We start from the raw sequence: 18,357 nt of genomic DNA, 5'->3' as shown, positions 1-18,357 counted from the left end.
AATTAGGAAGGCCTGGAGGCGGGAACGCTCTGGTTTCCCTACTTCTATTTAGAAGGTTTGGGAAACAGGAAGTGACTCGGGAAGCTTGCAGATTCTAAGGAAGAGCAGAGAAGTGAATGCGCTTGGGATGTGGCCCTTCAAAGGATAGCCTGGTTTCCGGAAACGTGTGAATGTCATTCTTAGGAGCAACAGTGATTTGTGGGCCCGGGTCTTCCGTTGTGGGGCTCAATGAGTTTTCATAAACTGGGAAGACCCCTGTGACCAGTCCCCAAAGGCCTCCGGCCCCCCCAGTTACTCCCCTTCTCCAGGTGCCCCCTTTATTTTTCCCCAAGGTAAGGCCAACCATCCTCCTGCTTTCTGACACTGTGCATGAGTTTTATCAAATTGTTTTGGGCCTGGATTCAGGTTCTTACACTCAAAACTCAAACGCCCCAAGGACCCTGCAGGTCCAGGGGAGAGTGCCCCTTGGGCGCACACACTTCCAGATGAAAACGCAGGCCCGGGTGTGGCAGGCCATGTGACCTCGAAAGATAAGCTGCTGCTGGTGCCTGGTGCCGTCCACTGGGTTCCAGCAGATGCACGGACGGAAGGAGACCCTTGCTGGCCCTGCACCATCTCACCACTGTTCTCATGGGGGGCCCATCCAGGCAGCCACTGTGTCAAATCCATCTTGTCCAAGGTCTCTTCCTTTTTGGCTGCCCCACTACGTTACCAAGCATGATGTCCTTCTCCGGGGACTGGTCTCTCCTGACATGTCCAAAGTGTGTGTGACCAAGTCTCACCATCCTTGTCTCTCAGGAGCATCCTGGTTGTGCCTCTTCCAGGACAGGGGTGTTGGTTCTTTTGGCAGACTGTGGTACTTTCAATGGTCTTCCCCAGCACGATCCTTCAAGTGCATCGATTCTTCTTTAGTCTTCTGTATCCAGTGTCCAGTTTCCCTCATTCAATTTCCAACTTTCAGGTACATAGTTGGTCATTGAAAATATGGCTTGGGTCAGGCACACCTTAGTCCTCAAAGTAACCTCCTTGCTTTTCAATACATTAAAGAGGAGAAACCAGGGGTTTGCTTTTTATGGGAAATCCCATGATTCTGGAGTGTTGGCAATGCAAGGTGGGGCCTTGCTCCATCCGGGTCAAGAAAACCATGCCTGTGGGCTGTTTCTGGGCTGCAGGTGGCCAGTGGGCATGGCAGGCCTGACAGCGGACATCTGGATCTAGGAGCTGGTGAGAACTGCCTTTCTGCCATGGTCCTTGTCCCTGCTCTGGCTGCTCGCTCTGCCCAGAGCTTTCTGTCCCCACAGAGTCCCGAGAATCACTCCCACATCCCTTCAACTCTTGGCTCCTGCATCTCTGCTCTACCTACCTCCTACCCCGCTTTCCTGCTTTGTTCTGATCCCTCCAGCACACGCTACAATCTACGTGTGGGCTTTGTTCACTGGCTCTTCCCTCCTCGGAGGGGACCTAGCACAGGGTGAGGGTGCACAGTGAAGGAGGAGTTTCAGGGTCTCAACCCCACTGTGTTTTCTCTGGAGCCCTGGTGGCTTAGTGGTTACAAGTTAGGATACTAACCCAAAAGTCAGCGGTTCGAAACCACCAGTGCCTCTGCAGGAGCAATAGGTGTGTCTTTCTGTTCCTGCCGAGAGTCACTCTCAGAAACCCCTGGGGAAAGCTCTACCTTGCCCTACCTAGACTCCTAGGCTGGAAATGAGCTTGCATAGACTCAGCAACAGTGAGTTCTTTGCCCGTTTTTGGGTGCTTCCTCTAAGGAGCCCTGGTGGTGCTGTAGGTTAGGCTTCAAAGTCAGTGGTTCAAATCCATGAGCAGCTCCAAGGGCGAAAGATAAGGCCGTCCATACTCGTAAACATTGACGGGTCTTGGAAACCCTGCACTGGGCCCCTACATGGCAGCATTGACTCAGTGCCTGTGGCTTTCATTTTTCCCTCTGTGCGTCCTGTGAGCGCCCCTGCCCCGCTGACACTGACCAGCTAAGTTTTCACAGCGACCGCCTTGTCAGGATCGAACCGCCCCCGTGGAGTTCAGAGACTGTAACTGTTTACACCCGCAGAGCTGCTGGTGGTTTCGAACTCCGGACCTTATGGTTAGCAGCCCAAGGCGTAACCACTTTGCAACAGCATGGACTCCACGACAGTGAGTTTGATCTGCGTTTGATCTAAGAATTGAGTAGCCAGGACAGGGCCTTCAGCCCATGGGCCATTCAGTACTGCCCACGGGCCTACCAACTCACGGTCGCAAGCCCAAGGCAGGATCCGCTCACACAGGCAGCTGAGGGATGAGGTCTCAAATGTGTGCTGACACACTTGTGATGAATACCACATGCCTGCTGAAAGGTGCTACTGAATTCCTTTGGCAGGGTGGCCGTGATCCATTTCCTGTCAGCTAATCCCCTCCATGCCACTGTTATTGCACAGAGGCCCTCCCTCTCCAAATGGCTGGGACCCCTCGCCTGGGGCCTCCCATACACAAGCCTGCAGATGCAAGCCATCTTTCAGCGGGGCTCCTGCCAGGGACATTTCCCACAGTGCCTTCCTCTCACCTACCCCTGGGCAGAGCAGCCACTGACAGGGAGCCCAGGCTGGCCCACTGGGGTAAGGCAACTCAGTCTTTAACTGAATTCTGCAAGTCCCACCATCTCACAAACTGGGGGCGGGGGAGGGCGGGGGTGGGGATGGGAGCAGTGATCAGCTTGGGGAGAATTCAAATGAACTCTTGCAATCAACATGTAATTAATTGGTGCACACCCTGTGCACCCAGGTACCTACGCAGGGGCTGGTGGTTTTGAACTGCTGACCTAGTGGTTAGGAGCCCAAAATGTAACCACTACACCATCAGGGTTCCTTACCCTCTAGGGCTTTTAAGGAAGCAGCTCCCAGGTCTTTCTCCCATGAGTCACTCAATTGGTTTGAACAGCAAGCTTCTGGTTAGCAGCTGACATATTAACCCTTGAGCTACCGGAGACCCTCCCACACACTGCTACTAAGTTGGCCCTCCCAAACAAACAAAACAACGCCCCTCCCCACCCAACATCAAACACCATCACCCAGTCGATTTGCGTCACAGTGACCCTACAGGACAGGGTAGGTGGGTTTCCAAGACTAACTCTTCACGGGAGTAGAAAGCCTCATCTTTCTCCGGAGGAGCAGTTGGAGGTTTCTAACAGCTGACCTTGTGGGCAGCAGTCCAATGGTCAACCCACAGAGCTAGCAGGGCTCCTAACTAGGGTCCTACTATGTGCATTTATAGACACGGCCACATTACCTCCGAGGTGCACTGCTCCCCGCTCACAGATAAGGAAATGAAGGCTCACAGAGGTGAAGGCACGGTTCTTCAAGGATCCAGAGCTGCTCAAAAGTCCCGGATCTGCCTGACCCCAAAGTCACTGTGCAGCCAGCCCCATCCCTAAGCCATCTGAACAAAGGGTTCTACTGTGAGGTTTCTACCGCCCCCCGACCCCCATGTCCTTCCTTTTCCACACTAGGAAGTGTCTCCCTGCAGGGCTCATGAATGAATACCTTCCAACTTTTTAAAAATTAAAAAAAAAATCAACACGTTTGGGTTCTTGAAGATTCCTGGTTGGCAGCCCCCGTGGCTGGACCCCATCTGGCAGCCACAGCAGCTGTGTCTGTCCTGGGACCTCCTTGGACCATGGTGCTGGGGTCAGGGATGGCATGTCCTCATGAGGGCACCCCATTTGTCCTGTGTGGGCACCTCTTTGTTAGCCTTCCTGCTATCCCATGTCCCTGAGAGGGCACTGCCGGGTCCCTTCCACCACACCGGCCCCTGCAGGGGGCACAGGCCCATTGGGCAGCTCTAGACAAGCCCTGAGGAGGAGCCAAGGTCACCCGTTCAAAACCACCAGGCGCTCCTCGGGAGAAAGGACAGGACTTCCTGCTCTCAAGAGGAGTTGGTCTGGACCAGGGCAGTTGATTCCATCCTGAACTACAAGGTCTCAATGGGTCAGAATTTGGTTCTTTCGAGACCAGCGCTGCAGCTCCAGGGCCTGCGTGAATCGCCCCTGCGTCTCCGGGAAGCCTGGCGGGCTCTGGGGAGGGTCTCACGCCCCACCGTCCCCGACTCTTCGCGGGGAGCCCTGTCCCTGTCTCCTTAGGGCCGGCCCTCTTCTCGGTCTCTCCAGAGAAGCTGCTCCAGGCCAGTTGTGTGCCCTTGCTCCGCGCGCCCCTCCCCTCTCCTGCACCGGGGCGAGCGCGTCTCCGGCGGGCGTCTCGGCGCTCCGGTCCCCCCGCCCACGCTCGGCGTGGGGGCGCCCCCCTCCCCGCGCGGGCGGGCGCCGGCACAGTGTCGCCGGCAGCCTGCAGGTGTCTCCCCACGGAGCGCGCGCGTGGTTGCGCCGTGGCCGCTGCCGGGCGCCCGCGGCTCCTCGCCTGGGTGCACTTGCGCTCCCTGCTCCGGGCGCGCCAGAGCCGCTCCGCCGCCGCGCCGCGCCGCCCCCCGCGCCCCCGCGCCGGGGCCATGGGCCCGCGCTGCGTCCGCCGCCGCCGATCGCAGGCGCGCGAGCCCCGGGGCGCGGCGGGCAGCGGCCGCTGACGCGGGGCGCCGGCTGCCAACTTCGCGCGCGGAGCTCCTCGGCGGCGCGGGCGGCATGAAGACGAGCCGCCGCGGCCGAGCGCTCCTGGCCGTGGCCCTGAACCTGCTGGCGCTGCTCTTCGCCACCACCGCCTTCCTCACCACGCACTGGTGCCAGGGCACGCAGCGGGTGCCCAAGCCCGACTGCGGCCAGCGCGGGCGCGCCAACTGCCCCAACTCGGGCGCCAACGCCACGGCCAACGGCACCGCAGCTCCCGCCGCCGCCGCCGCCCCGGGCAGCGGGGCCCCCGGCGGCGCGCTCTACAGCTGGGAGACGGGTGACGACCGCTTCCAGCTGCGGCGCTTCCACACCGGCATCTGGTACTCGTGCGAGGAGCAGCTCGGCGGGCACGGTGAGTGCGCGCGGCGCCGGCCGGCTCGGCTCCGGCTCCCGGCTGCGCGGCCCCGGCGGCCCGAGCCCGCACCGCGCTCTCCGCCGGCGCCCCGCGGCCCGCGCCGCCTCCCGGGGACTGCTGGGGCGGAGGGCGCGCGCCGGAGGTCCCGGGACGCCCGGCTGGGGACAGGGGCGCGCAGAGCGGGTCCTCTCGTCTCGGGGCGCGCGCCTCCCAGGCACCCACCCAGCGGGGGTCGCAGGGGCGCGATCCTGGCGCGCCTGAAGCCCTCTTCCTGCGCTCCCCTCCTCTTGTCTCTTTGGGGCATCAGATGGCCCCTTCTCCTCCATCACCCTAAGCCCCGTCTTGCCTCTAGGAGTCGTCTGGCTAGCTTTTCCTCTCAGCACAGACCCTCTCCGCCTCCCCCCCCCCCAAGCCAGGAGCCCCCTGGCATCAGCCCGCCACCCCGGGTCGCGCTCCCAGGCGGGCTTGGGGGACACAGAGTGGGGGGAGTCCCATGGGTTCTTGGAAAGCTAGTCCTGCCCCACACACGCCTTTGCTGCTAAGACCAGGGAGCCCTTCCGGGCCTGGGGGTGCCAACGCCTCCCCGAGAACTGGCCAGGGGCGGGCACGGACTTTCCAGAAGGCAGGTCAAGCTGGTCTCTCCCCCAGTAGCCCTTCCTCTGCCCCAGAGGCCAGCATCAAGAGCGAGGCTGGGCTTTGGGGAGCCACCCTCCACCGCAGCATATGCCTATATCAGGAGGGTTCTCTCCAATGTCCCTGGTGTGGGGACCTTGGGGTGCATTGACCCCCTTTCTCCAAGGTTAGGAGGACTTCCGTGCTGGCCTCACTTTTCCCGTGTGGAGTGTGAGTGTGTGTGTGTGTGTGTGTGTGTGTGTGTGTGTGTGTGTGGTCAGTGCAGATGGGAGTGGACATCAGATTTTGCCGTCGAACAAGCTGACTCGTTTATCCCTGCTGGTTTAGCTGGCTACAGGGCAGAGGGAAGAAAGAGTGGGAGGAGTGGGTGAGAGCCCACTTAGGACTTCAGGCCTGTGCGTGAGTCGTCCCCTCTGCCATGAAGGCCCTTCCTTCTTCCTTCCCTAGTGGCCTCCTTTCAGGTCCAGCCATTTCCTCATCTGCTTTTATTCCCTACTGCCTCCACCACCCCCAGTACTTGGCACACCCAGAAATGTCCTGGTGCAAGCCTTTGCCTGGCACCTACCTTGCCACAGAGAGGCTGCCCCATTCACTGCCCTGTCCCCAGCCTCTGGGCAATGTCTAGCCACAGTGGGTCTTCAACAGAAATTTGCAGAATACACATAGAGGGTCACCCCGAGGTCCCACTGGGCGGCCGCCTCTGTCTTTGCTCTGAACTTTTCAGCGCCCTTCTCCTCAGCACCCAGGGTCCCAAAGCATCCTGGGCTTGACCGTTTCACTCCGATCTGACTCGCTTCTGGGGTGCACGCCTAACTTCAATTTTCACTCTCGGGCAAAATGAGAAAAAGAATAATAATAACCTCAAAAGACATCTTGGCTGAAATCTCCTGCCTTCTGCAAGCTTCCACGCAGCCCACTCCCAGCCTCCCACACGGAGGCTTCGTAATGCCTTCTCGTGGGAACATCTGCAGTTCCTCCAGCATGCAGGTCCCCGTGAATCCCTCTCCCAGCTCAAGGAAACGTTTCCTAGGTGTGGGGGCTTGGTACCTGGGGCCTGCCCCAGTCCTTGTAACTCTGGGATGTGCCCCCCGCCCCTGTGTGGTGTAGAAACGTCTTTCAAAGCACAGGCTGCAGCAATGGAGGCTGCCATGCCCAGGCCCTGCCTCCTGGCTGTGCCCGTCAGCCGCGCCTCTTCTCTCTCGTTCTCTCCTGGCCTCTCCCTGAAGGTCACGGCCCAGCTTCTGCAGCCAGGGCTTGACCTGGACTGTCTCAGCCTGAGCGTTTCTGGAAACGAGGAATTGAAAAATATTTTCACAGCGGGGCGAGTCAGTGCTCCTCAAACTGTTGTCACCTGCCAGGCAGGTTTTTGCAAGATGAGGAATTTGAGGCTTAGAGATGTTTTGAGATTTGTCCTGGTCCCTCACAGGTGAAGAGTTCCCAGGGGGAGTGATGGGGGGAGGGAACATTGCAGGTTCGGAGTTACAGAGGTAGGAACCCCTTGGGGGAGGAAGGTCATCATAATGTCCTCCGTTAAGACTACCACTGGGAAAAGAAAACAAACCCACACTGACCTCTTAGCTCACTGTTGCCTAGAGAGCCTCCTCTGAAGCGCACCGTTCCCCTCCCTGCGTGACTGGAGCTCAGTTATGAGCCTGGGCCGGTGAGACATTTGGGAGGGCTGAGCCAGCTTGCTGGTGTCACTGGTCGGTGCCCAGTGGCCACTTCTTGCTCCTGCACTGGCACCACCATGGTCCTGAAAGGGTGGCGGTGAGTACCTGGCTGCAAACTTTGGTTGCCATGACAACCTGTCTTCTGGGTTCTGTGACCAGTTTCCCCTGCCTCACCCCACCCCCAACCCCCATTCCGCAAAGAGGAGAAAACATCCCAACAAACAGTGTGTCCCTTGGGTCAGTGTGACTCAGGCATAGTTTCACCTCCCTCCCCCCACAGACCTCCTCCTGGCCTAGACCACTCGGAGTCCTGTTTGGTCTCAGTGTTGATCACAGAAGGAGATGTGAGCAAGGCAGTTCCAAATGGCTTAGGTGTGATAGTGCTTACATTGCAGGACGGCTGACAGGAACTGGTGAAAACCGGTCTACACTGAATGACAACGTTAGTCTAATTACAGTGACAATGTTAATAATGGAGCCCAAATCAGAACCAATCTCCCTGCCATTGAGTCAAGGCCCACTCACAGACCCTATAGGACGGGGTAGAACTGCCCCCGTGAGTTCCCGAGACGGATGGTAGCTCTTTCTGGGAGTAGAAAGCCTCATTTCCACCCCAGGAGCACCTGGTGGTTTTGAACCACTGTCCTTGTGGTTAGCAGCCCAACGTATCTCCAATAACAAAGCAGAAGCCTTACATTCCCCCCTCCTCTGCCCCCACCACTTGATCTTCCTTTAATTACTGCTTGTTTCTCCAAAAAGTTCTTGCTGTAGGGCCCCAAGTCCTAACCCCCCTGAAAATGTGACCAGGTCAGTGACCACGAGACACTGGCAGCCACCACCCTGCCAGCACGCACGTACGTATGGGCCGGTGAGACCACGTGACTCCAAGTGCCATTGTAATTGGGTCAGAATCACAGCTCCGACCAGAGCTCAGCTGAAGGTCCACCAAGCAAATTCGCTTTGCGTTTTAACCTGGTTTTCGTTTTTCGCTGATACGTGTAGGCTGGGCCACAGTAGTTTAACAACAGGGCTATCTGTCTTGGGAAATAGAGACAGATGTCCGCTGAAGCCCCACACACACATTTTATAGGCAGTTGTCAAAACCCCCCGCACCTCCCTAGTGACACTGTTGTCAGCCCCCCCCAACAACAAAGGCCACCCTCCTCTCACCCCACCTCAAGACCACCAAGGCCCCTCTTTCTTCCCTCCCAGGAAGCCACAGAGAAGGCTCAGTGCCTCTTTCCCTTGCCCGCAGTTACCTGCGCCCCATCCCAACAGCAGCTACAGCATCTTAGCCTGCCTTCCAGAAGCAGATTCTCAACGCTGGCTCCCTCCTCTCTCCAGGGCCTGCGCGGTAATTTCCTTCTGTGCTCAGAGAAACCTCTCCCCGCTCTGGGCAGCCACAGGGAAATCTAATAAGCCCCCTTTCCCACACTGAAAATCGACAGCGCGCACAAAGAAAACGGCAGCCTGCCCTAAACAGCCACACTTTCAGCAGACTGGGCACAAAGGGGCCTTTTCTCTGCCCAGAAGGAGCATCCACCTCCTTCAACAGACAGAAAGGAAAGTGTGGCGGAGACACAGCACTGCCCCAAGCCCTTCTCTTCTGGTGTAGCGGCTTTCAGGGCTGGGTCGGGGGCCTCCGTGGGCATTCGGGGGTGGGGGGCACAGATGTCCGTCTTGGAGGAGGGGCATTGAGGACCCAGGTGGGATCCGGGAGCAGTGTGTGGCTGCCAGTGGCTTGTCTAACTGGCAGTACAGGGGATGGTAGAGGGTGGTTAGGGGAGGATGGATGGGCCGTGGGGGTGGGGGTGGGAGGTAAGTGTCCGCAGAAAGGGCAGGAGGGACAGGGCCCTGGAAGGGGGGCAGGACTTGGCGGTGGGGTGGGTGGAGTTGGGGAAGGTCGAAACATCATGGTTGACCCAAGGTTGGGGGCTTCAGTGTCTGGGCCCTCCCACCAGTGCCAGAGGCCTCGGGGATGGCTCTCTCCCTGCTTGGGAAGGAGGGCGGGCGGCTGGGGTTCCAGGCCAGGCTCTGTCTCTTCCTAGCAATGTGGCTTCTGGCAAGAGCACTGGGGAGCTAGCCTGGAGGTGGGGCTGGGCACCACCAGCACCTGCCCGGCTGGTGAGCAGTCACGGAAACAGAGGAAAGTGTGCGGTACCTGCCCAGAGCCTGAGCACCCACCACCCTGTCTGTCACATGCGTGCATCTGCAGCCACCTCCTCCCTCCTGGTGACCCTGGCTTGCTATTGCTCCCTCATGGTACCCGGCTCAGCAGACCTCACACAGGCTTGGCCCCTCCTGGGGCAGCACCCTTTGATGCCCACCCACCTGGCCTTTGCTTTAGAGCCCAAACCTTCAGTCTTGTCCCCTCTTAGCAGCCCTGCAGCCCTACTGGGCACCGTCACGGCAGGCATGTGCCAGCCTCAGGGCCTTTGCACGGTCTGGAATATCTGTAGACCATCTGCATGCCTGTGCTCCCCAAGCTGTTTCTGAGCTCTCGATTAGAAATTCACCCCCACCCCTCGCCTCCTTCCTGGCCCTGGTCATGTGGGCCTTGCTGGGTTCCTGTATTGCTGGCCAGCTTTGGGCATGCAGGAATTGATCTTCACCGGCTTTGCTCACTGCTGGGGGCCTAATGGAGAAATCGCTGGCGGGTCCAGCTGGCCCCAAGTGTTCCCGGCCTTTGTGGTGTGGATGTCACCCACTCTTCCTGCTGCTGCTCCCTGCCCCCAGGTCTTTCCCCAGGCCCTGGGTTTTTTCTTAGGGTCAAGGGGGTGACGGAGGCCCCCCTCCCTTGTTCACACGCAGGGGCATGTGGGGCAGGGGGCGGAGCCTTTTTCGCTCTCCCCTCATTTTCTGCAGACCGCACCCCCCTCAACTCTTCACCCTGTCCCCTAGGTTGTACATCACACATGTGACGTCCCCAGCCAGGCGAGGCGGTGACATTCGATGGCTTCATGGTAGGAGCACCCGGTGGACAAAGAGGCCAACGTTGAAAGGTGTCGTCTTAAGTCCTCATAGCAACCCCATGGGGGATCGCTGCTAACCCCACTCTCCAGATGAGGAAACGGGGGCACAGAGAGGTGAAGTGACTTGCCCAAGGTCCCGTAGCTATGGAGTGGCAGATTTGGGGTGCTCCCCAAGCAGAAGGCCCCAGGGCCTAGCTTTTGCCTGCTGTACCCCTGTGCTGCTTTACCCCCAACTCCACCCCATGGCTCCAAGACCCATCCCCTCAGGCTCCCGGGCTCCGCTGGCAAGGCCTCGTTGGAGAGAACAGAGCACTAGCAGTCTTGAGAACCAGGTTTGAGTTCAACCTCTGTGCCAACTTGCCGAGTGACTTTGGATAAGTCACACTCCATGGTTTCTGTTTAATTTTTTTAGGGGTGACCAGGACTCTGGGGGATGGAGGTGACAGAGGGCCACTATGATCCCAGCCTAGGGCCCAGTCCGCGGTCACCACTGGCCTGCTGTGTTGCCTCGGTCAGATCTTGGAGGATATTAGCTGTCAGAGACGGTGCCACCAGGCTGACAAGAGGCCAGTGAGTGCTATGGCATGGTGGCAGCGGCCACCCGGCTCTTGTGCCTGAGCCGCATGCGGGTCACGGAGTCCACGGGGCCTGGATAAGGGGCCGACATCTGGGAATCGAGGCACTCAGAGATCCCTCTGGACCTGGGGCATCTCTCAACCTCCTGGCAGAACTGTGTCCTCCTGGGACCCAGGTTCCTCCATGGTGGCAGCTGCCCCCTGGGTGAGTCCACAGCCCCCCATCCCCCACTCTGGCCTCCTCTCTATTTACATGACTTGCCCTTCGGGGCACATAGGCCCCCCTCCCCCCACTGCACCTTGGAGCCTTGAGACATCTCTGACCCTCACAGCTAATCCATTGGAGGGTCCCAGCCCCAACCCGCTCACCCATGTGAGCCTGGCCCCTCCCCACTTCTCACAGGTCTCCCTGGCAGCAAGAAGCTCAGGGTAAACCTGTCAGATCTCGCGACAACCCCTTTGGGGCTCCAGCAGAGCAGCCGCTGTGTGACAGGGCCTTCGCAGCCATGGGGGCCTTGTACCTCCTTGCCTCCTATTATTCTCCCTCTGCTCATGAGCTTCCTGGCTCGTCTTTGAACAGACCAGGATCTACCTGCCACAGGGCCTTTGCACTTGCTGTTCCCACTCTCTGGAAAATTCCCCCATGTGTCTCCCTCCCTGCTCAGGCAGGTGTCTGCTCAGAAGCCCTCTTCTCCGAGAGGGCTTCTGGGCCCTTTCTGCTAAGCTAGCCTCCTGGCTCATTCCTGCTGCCCTGGGCGGTGCGCCCGGCCACAAGGGCAGGACGCTTCAGTTCACACAAGGCCACGTCCTCCACGAGGGTTCAGGAACTACTGGCTGACTGCCTTTGGGACCCTGGGAATGTCTCGGGAGTTCTGTGTGGGGACGATGCTCCCTGGACTTGTCCTTTTTTTGCCCCCATCCTCTCCCTTTTGTTCTGCTTCCTAAAAGAGAAGAGGTGCTTCATGGGACACTGTCAGGAGCTGATGGCGTTCACAGAGGTCCCCTGACTCCAAGCCTCTTTTGAGAGGGAGTGGTCCCTGATGTGTCTGCAGAACCCTGGTGAAGTAATCAGACATTTTCACAAATTCTCCCTGCCTCAGGTGACAGAGACAGACTCGGTCCCAAATGAGAAGGATGGGGTTTGTTATAATGACGTGGCTACCCAGCAGCATTCAGGTGAAGGTGAGGTTGCCGGGACTCGGGGCCCCAGCCAGGACACTCAGCCCTTGGAGGCCAGAGTTGGTGGCTTTCTTTTGGGATCAAAGCCACCAACTAAAGCCCTTCCGGGGCCAGGTTGGGGAGGGGGTGGCGGTGCTAGAACCCTGTAACTCTGTCTTGGGAGTAGGTGTGAAATAGGGTGTGGAGGCAGGAGAACAGGCTGGGGTGCAGGCAAACATGTCCCAAGTCATCGACTTTGTTAGCTAGGGCGCTTTCCGTTGCCAGCCAGTAAGTCCAACCTAAATGGATTCAAGCTCAAGAGGGCATCTGTGATCTCAAATGTAGGTGGCATAATGGCTGCACATTGGGCTGATAAGCACAAGGTGAGTAGTTCAAAACCACCAGCTGCTCCGTGGGAGAAAGAGGAGGATTTCTACTCCTGTAAAGAGTGACAGGCTTGGAAACCCACAGGGGCAGTTCTACCCAGTCTCTGTTAGTCTGGGTACGTCAGAGAAACAAATCCACAGAAACTCATGTGTAAGAGAGAGTTTTATATAAAGGGTAAGTGCACATCAAGAAAACATCCCAACCCAGTGCTGCCCAAGCCCACAAGTCCAACATTAACCCATATGTCCAACACCAATCCACAAAGTCCTCCTCCATCTCACAAAACAATGCAATGATGCCGACTGCAGGAAGAAAACCAAGTCAGTGAACATATAAGCATCTCAGTGCTGGCAAGGGTCTCCACATGGCTGCTCCAGCACCCAGGGCTGCATCGGGGTAGGTCCATGCTGCTTCTCCTCGGGGATGCCTTGCAGGAAGTGAGCCTTGCCATCTGAAGCAGGGAACTGGCTAAGGCAGCTGCACCCTGGTCCCACCATCACAAAGCAAGAGACCTGAGAACTAGAAAGGCAAGGCTCACCAAACCATTTATTCCTCCGCCCTTCAATTAACCCCTCATGTGTTTATTGGCCAGGTTGGCACCATAAACTTTAACTAACTCATCATCCAAGAGCACTCGCTCCTGCTGGCCTCTCTGCCTCGGATGCCCATTTTCTAGGTATGGAAAATGATCCTTCAGGCCTCAGCTCCGCAGACACTCCCCAAATCTCCCTCTGGTGGCTACCTCACCCCTACGTCCACTCTGGTTGCTGTCCTGGGTCTTCACTGTAGCTCATATCCACCCCCCACCCCCCGGGACAGAGGTGAGTGTGGGTTGACCCTGGCCACTGCAGTGTCTTCAGGACAAAGAGCAGCATGGGAGCGCAGTAAGGGGCAGATGCCCTTCCGGTCAGAGAACTGAGCTGTCTCTAAGCCCCTGTGTCTCTCTGTCCATCCCTCTGATGTGAACATTTTTCAGAAATGCTCACAAGTTGGGGAACAGCTGAGGGCAGGTTGTGTGTGGTGTGAGGGAAGGAGGGAAGAGGTGACCAGCCCAAGAACAGACAGATGGGAATGATGCCTTTCTGGTTGTAGGAAGTGACTCTTCCAGAAGGTGGTGTTGGGGCTCCAGGATCCCCCAGTTCTGGCCAGAGGCAAGGGCAGTATGGCAGTTAAATAATCTGGTGTTAATGTGAGAATTAAGAGTGTAGGGGTGGAGTTGAGCCTGTCAATCAGGATATAGCCAACGAGGCCTCGGTTTGGGCATGGCCTTCTCCTGAGGATTCTGGGAACTCCTGGATTTCCTCCTTGGAGGTGAGAGACACACACCCTCTGCTCACTCCCTGTGAGATATCCAATGGAGAAGACACATGGAGAGAGGCTGATGGAGCCAGACCTCTGGAGCTGGAGGAGACCCCTGCCAGCACTGAGATGCCTACAATGCCACTGGATCCATAAGACTTCCCAACCACTGGCCTGTGATCTTCCTGCATTCAGCATCATTGCATGTGTTTTGTGAGTCTGAAGAGGACTTTATAGATTGGTATCGGACATGTGGGCTAATATTGGACTTATGGACTTGATCTGGACTGGGCTGGGATGTTTTCTCAATATTCACTTGATCTTGTATATAAAACTTTCTTATTCACATGTGAGTGTCAATGGATTTGTTTCTCTAGTCTACCCAGACTAACACATTATGGTACCTTGGGAGTGGGGTACTGGAGAAATAAATCATAAACATGGAGAGTGGATGTGTATTTGACTTCTGCCTTGTGGTAGTGTTTCTTCGTTGGCTAGCCAGAGGTCAGATATGTCCATGCAGTTTACTGGGTTGTTTTCTGGAAAGAATATGGGAAGTTAAAGTTTTGATTGTTTTGTTTGGTTGTAGTCTTTGGTTATTACTGTGTGAACTGGCAAAAATGAATGTTGTCAATGTATATTTTGAGCTCAGGGGTAGAAATTGGCCCTTGAATTTCTCAGAGACCATGCTGCTTAGGAAAAGTGGCTGACAGAAGGTCAGAAGGGCTGACAGAAAGCCTGGCTCTAGTTTGATGCTCTCAGAGGCCTAATCCCATATTTTTGTATCAATAAAATAGTTTAGATAAGGATTAAGATAAGATAAATGAGGATTGAACTTGACTGTTTTAGGAATTGAGCTTAGTATCTATTTCTACTTTATACTGATTTCTTCTGCTTATTATTATTTATATAAATGATTATTGGGGAGTATGAAAATAGAGAGCTCATAAACCCACTTGCCTTGAGCGATTTAAATTTGAATCTTTTTTTTTTTTAATTTTAACAATTTATTGGGGCTCATACAATTCTTTTCACAGTTCATATATATACATACATCAATTGTATAAAGCACATCTGTACAGTCTTTGCCCTAATCATTTTTTTCTCTTTTCTTCTTTTACATTTTATTAGGGACTCATACAACTCTTACCACAATCCATACATATACATACATCAATTGTACAAAGCACATCCATACATTCCCTGCCCCAATCATTCTCAAGGCATTTGCTCTCCACTTAAGCCCCTTTGCATCAGGTCCTCTTTTTTTTCCCCTCCTCCCTCCCCCTTCCCCCCTCCCTCATATGCCCTTGGTAATTTATACATCGTTGTTTTGTCATATCTTGCCCTATCCGGAGTCTCCCTTCCCCCCTTCTCTGCTGTCCCTCTCCCAGGGAGGAGGTCACATGTGGATCCTTGTAATCAGTTCCCCGTTTCCAACCCACTCACCCTCCACTCTCCCAGCATCGTCCCTCACACCCTTGGTCCTGAAGGTATCATCCACCCTGGATTCCCTGTACCTCCAACCCTCATATGCACCAGTGTACAGCCTCTGTCCTATCCAGCCCTGCAAGGTAGAATTCGGATCATGGTAGTTGGGGGGAGGAAGCATCCAGGATCCGGGGGAAAGCTGTGTTCTTCATCGATACTACCTCACACCCTAATTAACCCATCTCCTCTCCTAAACCCCTCTATGAGGGGATCTCCATTGGTCGACACTTGGGCCCTGGGTCTCCACTCTGCACTTCCCCCTTCATTTAATATGATATATACATATATATACATACATATATACATATACACATATATACACATACATACACACACTTATATCTTTTTTTTTTTTTTTGCATGATGCCTTATACCTGGTCCCTTGGGCACCTCGTGATCGCACTGGCCGGTGTGCTTCTTCCATGTGGGCTTATTTGCTTCTGAGCTAGATGGCCGCTTGTTCACCTTCAAGCCTTTAAGACCCCAGACACTATCTCTTTTGATAGCCGGGCACCATCAGCTTTCTTCACCACATTTGCTTATGCACCCATTTGTCTTCAGCGATCCTATCATGGAGGTGTGCAGTCAATGATATGATTTTTTGTTCTTTGATGCCTGGTAACTGATCCCTTTGGGACCACTCGCTCACTCAGGCTGGTGTGTTCTTCCATGTGGACTTTGTTGCTTCTGAGCTAGATGGCCGCTTGTTTATCTTCAAGCCTTTAAGACCCCAGTCACTATCTCTTTTGATAGCCGGGCACCATCAGCTTTCTTCACCACATTTACTTGTTCACCCACTTTGGCTCCAGCCGTTGTGTCGGGAGAGTGAGCATCATAGAGTTCCAATTTAATAAAAGAAGGTATTCATGCATTGAGGGAGTGTTTGAGTAGAGGCCCAAGGTCCTTCCGCCACCTTAATACTTGACCTATAAATATAGACACATAGATCTATTTCCCCATCCTCCTATATATATTTGCATGTACATGTCTTTGTCTAGACCTCCATGAATGCCCTTTGACTCCTAGCTCTTTCCTCCATCTCCCTTGACTTTCCTTCTGCCCTACTACCATGCTTCATCGCCACCTGGGCTAGAGTATACCTCTTCTCTAAGCAACCTTACCCTTGATCATTTCCCAGTAGGCCTACCACTCCCACTTCTCTACCATTTGGGGTCCCATGTTTTTCCCTTGTCCCTGGGTTTGTTAACACCACTTCCTTACTCCCCCTACCCCCCCACCCCAAGTCCCCCCAAAACTGTCGGTCCCGTTGTTTTTCCTCCAGATAGTTCATCCAGCCTGTCCTATTCAGACAGACCTGTGGAGTCACTAACATGCACGAAAACTAGACAGAGGAAAACAAAGCAACAGTATACAACCAGACAACAAAACAGCAAAAACAAACCACTGACAAAGAACAGAATAAAACAGTTCACAAGAGAAAAGCTTGTAGTTAGTTCAGGGATCGTTTGCTGGCCCTTAGGAGCGTTTTCCAGTCCAGTCTGTTGGGGCACTACGCCCTGGCCCCGAAGTCCACTTTCAGCATTCCCTGGGGACCTTGCCACTCCATTCCCTTGCTGTTCCGCTGCACTCCCCCAGTGATTTGCCTCGGTGTGGTGGGATCAGGTCAGGTGCAATTCCCACACTGTGTCTCCGGTGCTGTCCCCTGTATCGCCCTTAGTCACTGAGGGGCATCATGTCTCATAGTGGGGCCAGCCATGTTGTTCGCTCTGTGGACTGGCTGCTCTACTCAGGAACATCATCATCACGGCCTGGTGGGCCAGGCTGTGCTCCACTCTCTCCTCCTGCCCCTTCATCTGCTCCTGTGTGCTCTGATCAAATATGTCCATCTCCCAGAGCTGCAGAGTCAATGTCGTCCTTTGGAAAAAATTTTTTTCGGGGGAGGGGCAGGAATCCACTTAATTTATGGTGCTGGGGCCAGCCTCCCAGACCTCTCCACCGGTTCCCTCCTCCACACCTTGCGACACTGGGTTGAAGTCTGGTCCCACTTTCCCTGTGGAGATATAAACAATAAAATACAAGGAAGAAAAGGGTACTGGGGTCATAGGGCATTAATCCACCCAAGGGGAGGGTATTGTTTAAATTTGAATCTTTAAATGTGTTAGGACACGCCTGCAAAGAAGGCTCTGAAAAGATAAACCCCACCCAGTGCTTTGAAGTACTCAGGATGTTTGTGTTGGAAGAGTCGTGCCTAAGGGGCTGTGGTTGACAGATTGAAGAAAAAAAAAGGAATTCTTTAGATATTTGAATTTTGAACTAGTGGTTTTTGTCAAAAACTGGGGGAAAAAAATCTGAAACCATGAAGAAAACTCCTATCTAGGACTGAACGTTAAAGGGAGCCTGTGGGCAGGCTGACATGCTTGCTAGGTGACCACCTGGATCCACTTGTTGAGTGGAAGTGGGAGAAATGCAGCAATAGCGAGACAGGTTGTGCCTGGTCACTGACACCCGTGAGCCTGGTTTATAGGAACTAGAGGAGAAGATGAGAGCAGGTTGACTGGTCTGAAGTTCATGACCTAGCACAAGGGGGCTAGGCTTATTGAGAATTTGTGATGAGCCCATGGTCTAAGATAAGGCTAGCAATGGGCACCCTGGTGAGGCTAAGTGAGGCAGCCCACATTGAGCTGACCAGAACCCGACCAGATGAAGAGAAGATTTTTGAGTTTGAACTGGTGCATATTATTGCTGACTTTATGGATAACCTGTCTTGATTTGACTTTGCTTATGGATGCGGAGTTCACAAGGTTCCAACTGGAATGAAGGCTCTTTACGTTAAAGAATATGATTGTTTCCTCACAGCACTGGGTTGATGTAAGTGGACACTAGAGAAATTTGATACCCAAAGTTGGGGGGATGAAGGCATGATGGAGTTGACTTGCAGACTTTCATAGGTGCTGGAATTTAGTCATAGGAGTGTAGGATTAAGGTGTGTTATTTAACTGCAATTGTTAGGCATAGAATATTTTTGTTTTGTTCACTTATAGAGTTTAAACGAGGGTGGCCCGTGTTGAATTGTATACATTTTAGTTTTATCCTGTTAGGTACAGGATATTATTGTTTGTTTGAAAATTATATATGACCAAAGAGTTATGTGCAAGTGTCAAATTGACAAGGGGTGGTCTGTGATAGTTATATAATCTGGTGCCAATTTGAGGATTAAGAGTGTAGGGTTGGAGTCAAGCCTGTCAATCAGGAT

The 18,357-nt window shown here is 54.7% G+C and overlaps 1 protein-coding gene across 2 annotated transcripts in view; it reads left to right on the top strand.

Annotated features, from left to right (window-relative positions):
• Window positions 1–4,618: 4,618 nt before the first annotated feature.
• GSG1L (GSG1 like) overlaps window positions 4,619–18,357 on the top strand; it is a 296,355-nt gene continuing 282,616 nt past the window's right edge. For both annotated transcript variants that reach the window (XM_075528410.1, XM_075528408.1), the window contains exon 1: window positions 4,619–4,955. In XM_075528410.1, the coding sequence (XP_075384525.1) occupies window positions 4,619–4,955 (337 nt within the window). The remainder of the gene's footprint in view (window positions 4,956–18,357) is intronic.

Source organism: Tenrec ecaudatus, chromosome 12 (assembly GCF_050624435.1).
Source record: "Tenrec ecaudatus isolate mTenEca1 chromosome 12, mTenEca1.hap1, whole genome shotgun sequence".
NCBI lineage: Eukaryota > Metazoa > Chordata > Mammalia > Afrosoricida > Tenrecidae > Tenrec > Tenrec ecaudatus.
Note: the sequence above shows the minus strand (reverse complement) of the source record. Positions and strands in the feature narration are given on the sequence as shown.